At 54.4% G+C, this 2,172-nt stretch overlaps 1 protein-coding gene across 1 annotated transcript in view; it reads left to right on the top strand.

Annotated features, from left to right (window-relative positions):
• Nucleotides 1–1,258: 1,258 nt before the first annotated feature.
• XXYLT1 (xyloside xylosyltransferase 1) overlaps nucleotides 1,259–2,172 on the top strand; it is a 41,665-nt gene continuing 40,751 nt past the window's right edge. Inside the window, exon 1 of the mRNA XM_017726417.1 lies at nucleotides 1,259–1,291. Coding sequence (XP_017581906.1) covers nucleotides 1,274–1,291 — 18 coding nt within the window. The 5' untranslated portion in view covers nucleotides 1,259–1,273. The remainder of the gene's footprint in view (nucleotides 1,292–2,172) is intronic.

Genomic DNA, 2,172 nt, shown 5'->3' with positions numbered 1-2,172 from the left:
CGGGGCGTCCTGTGTGGTCTTCCCGCGGGACACTGGGAACAGCAGTCCAGCGGGAAGGAGCTCCCTCAACTAACAGCCCGTGTGCCAGCTCCCATTGCTCCCTAGTCTCGGGAATCTTGAGGGGCTTGTTCTGCATCCCCGCGGCTGCTGCCTGAGGGTAGGGAGGTGTCCTGGTGCAGCTCAGTGATTCTCAAGTGGGACTGGGCAGCAGCGTGGCCTGGGAACACCTCGGGCACTCTGCCTGTGCTGGAGAGGAGCCGTTACTCTAAGCAATGCTGCTCTCCTACAGACCCTGTTGCTAGTCCTGCTTCAGCATCTCGACACGAGGACCACGTGTGCTTATATCTCGATGGCTTCCCGATCAGAAGAGGAGGTTGGCCTGCTGGTAGTGGCTCTTGAGAGTGGGAGTGGAGAGCCTGCAGGGGCTGGAGAGCATCTACATGTGAATGTTCCTACTGCCAGGGAAACGGTTCTGCCTCCCAAAACCAGCCAGTGCAGTTCATGTAAAATCAGGCTTTTCTCGCATTAAACGGGTTTCTGAAAACTGGAGGGTTATTAAGTTCAGAGATTCCAGGTAACCTGGACTCCCCTGTCCTGAGGTGCTGCTGCAGAACATTGCTTGAAAGTGTCCCCTAGTCCTGCTGTAACTTTTATTGCTCATATTTCCTGTATTTCATATTAGCCGAACTCTGCCAAGATGTAACTCGAAGTGTAACCTTAACATTGTTCATACAGACACTTCCCTGGTAAATAATCTTACCACTCGTTTTCTTTAAACAAGCCCTTTCCTAGTGCTGGCCCTCAGTCGGGTCATGTACCCATGATGGGACACCCACACCATGCAGCAGTGCTTGGCTGTCTGGAGAGCATGCACAGCTCCCTCAGGAGGATTCCTGCACTCCACAGCGGGGTGGACCGACTGCCCCATGATGGTACAGTGCTGATGTGGCGCAACAGCGCAGCTCAGGTTTGTGGTGGTATGCCCCCTGGAGTGGGAGGACTCCCAGGCCACCGTGGTGTCTCCATCCCTTGCTGTCACCCCTTAATGTGTGGCTGCCTTACTGCCATCTGCCCCTCTGGGAAAGAAGCTTCCCTTCGGGCAGCCTTGCCAGCCTCACTTCTCCAGGGCAACATGGGCTGGGAGTTGGAGTTAGAGGCATAAAGTGATTTTTCTGTTATGGATGGGCCCCTGTCTGTAGGTGCCTGTGGAGTCACAGTGAAACCTGGAGTGTGTCTGGCACCAGAACTGATTTCCTGGGTGTAAGCAGGCAGCATGATCTGGAGGACTCAGGTGAGATTTCACTGAGATCTGCTCAGTGGGACAGCTTCTTCCCTCTTTCCTGGCAGACCCCGATGTATCCTGGTTTCACTGGCTAGCCTATGGTTGGCACTATGATTTGGATCAGTCGTTTCTCTGCTTTTAGGTACAGAGCAGAAGCTGTTCTGCTTCTCAAGCATGCAGCCTTGCCCCTAATCCTGTGCCAGTTTCTGGAATACCAGCAGATGACAGCACCTCTTTATTCTTGCTGTAGCCTACCCCATTCCTCTTCTTTACCAGGAGGGAACTTCTGCCTACCTTGGACTTTCGGTACCGCTGTTAATTGTTGAAGGTGATTGATATTGATGTTCAAGTAGCTCCAGCAGTAACCCCTCTCCACTCTGAGACCTCTTGTTTACTGCTTTTTTTGGTGTGTGCTGAGCACTCTCCTGGTTCTTATGCTGTCTTCCTAGCACAGGCCCAGAGATAATGCTTGATAAAGTGCTCAGGGGGCACTGAGACAGGACTGATAAAACCCCCTGAACTTTTTCTTCATGAGGAAGCGATTCAGGCCCCGCTTCTGAAACTGCCCTTGCCCTCACATCCTGGCAAAGCTGGGATCAGTTGGCTCCTCTGTTAGAGTGAAGCCCAGAGTCAGACATGGATCGTAACCTTTGGGGAAGGTTGTGGGCAGCTTTTCTCTCTCCTTAGGCAGATTCGGTGACTTTCAAAGTCTCGAGACTGAAGCAGCTGGCTGGAGCCCGGGGCCAGTGTGCAGAGAGTGAGCGCAGAGGGGCTGTGGGGTGCAGGCGGTGGGTGCGTGGCAGCAGCGTAGGCACCGGACCCAGCAGGGCAGGGCTGTCCGGGCGTGGGCAGTCGCTGCGTGGCGTCACCCCTGCCGCTGGAGGGGGAGA

This window comes from Corvus brachyrhynchos, unplaced genomic scaffold (assembly GCF_000691975.1).
Source record: "Corvus brachyrhynchos isolate BGI_N302 unplaced genomic scaffold, ASM69197v1 scaffold221, whole genome shotgun sequence".
Taxonomy (NCBI): domain Eukaryota; kingdom Metazoa; phylum Chordata; class Aves; order Passeriformes; family Corvidae; genus Corvus; species Corvus brachyrhynchos.
The sequence above is the reverse complement of the archived record's forward strand: the minus strand, read 5'-3'. Positions and strand labels throughout refer to the sequence as shown.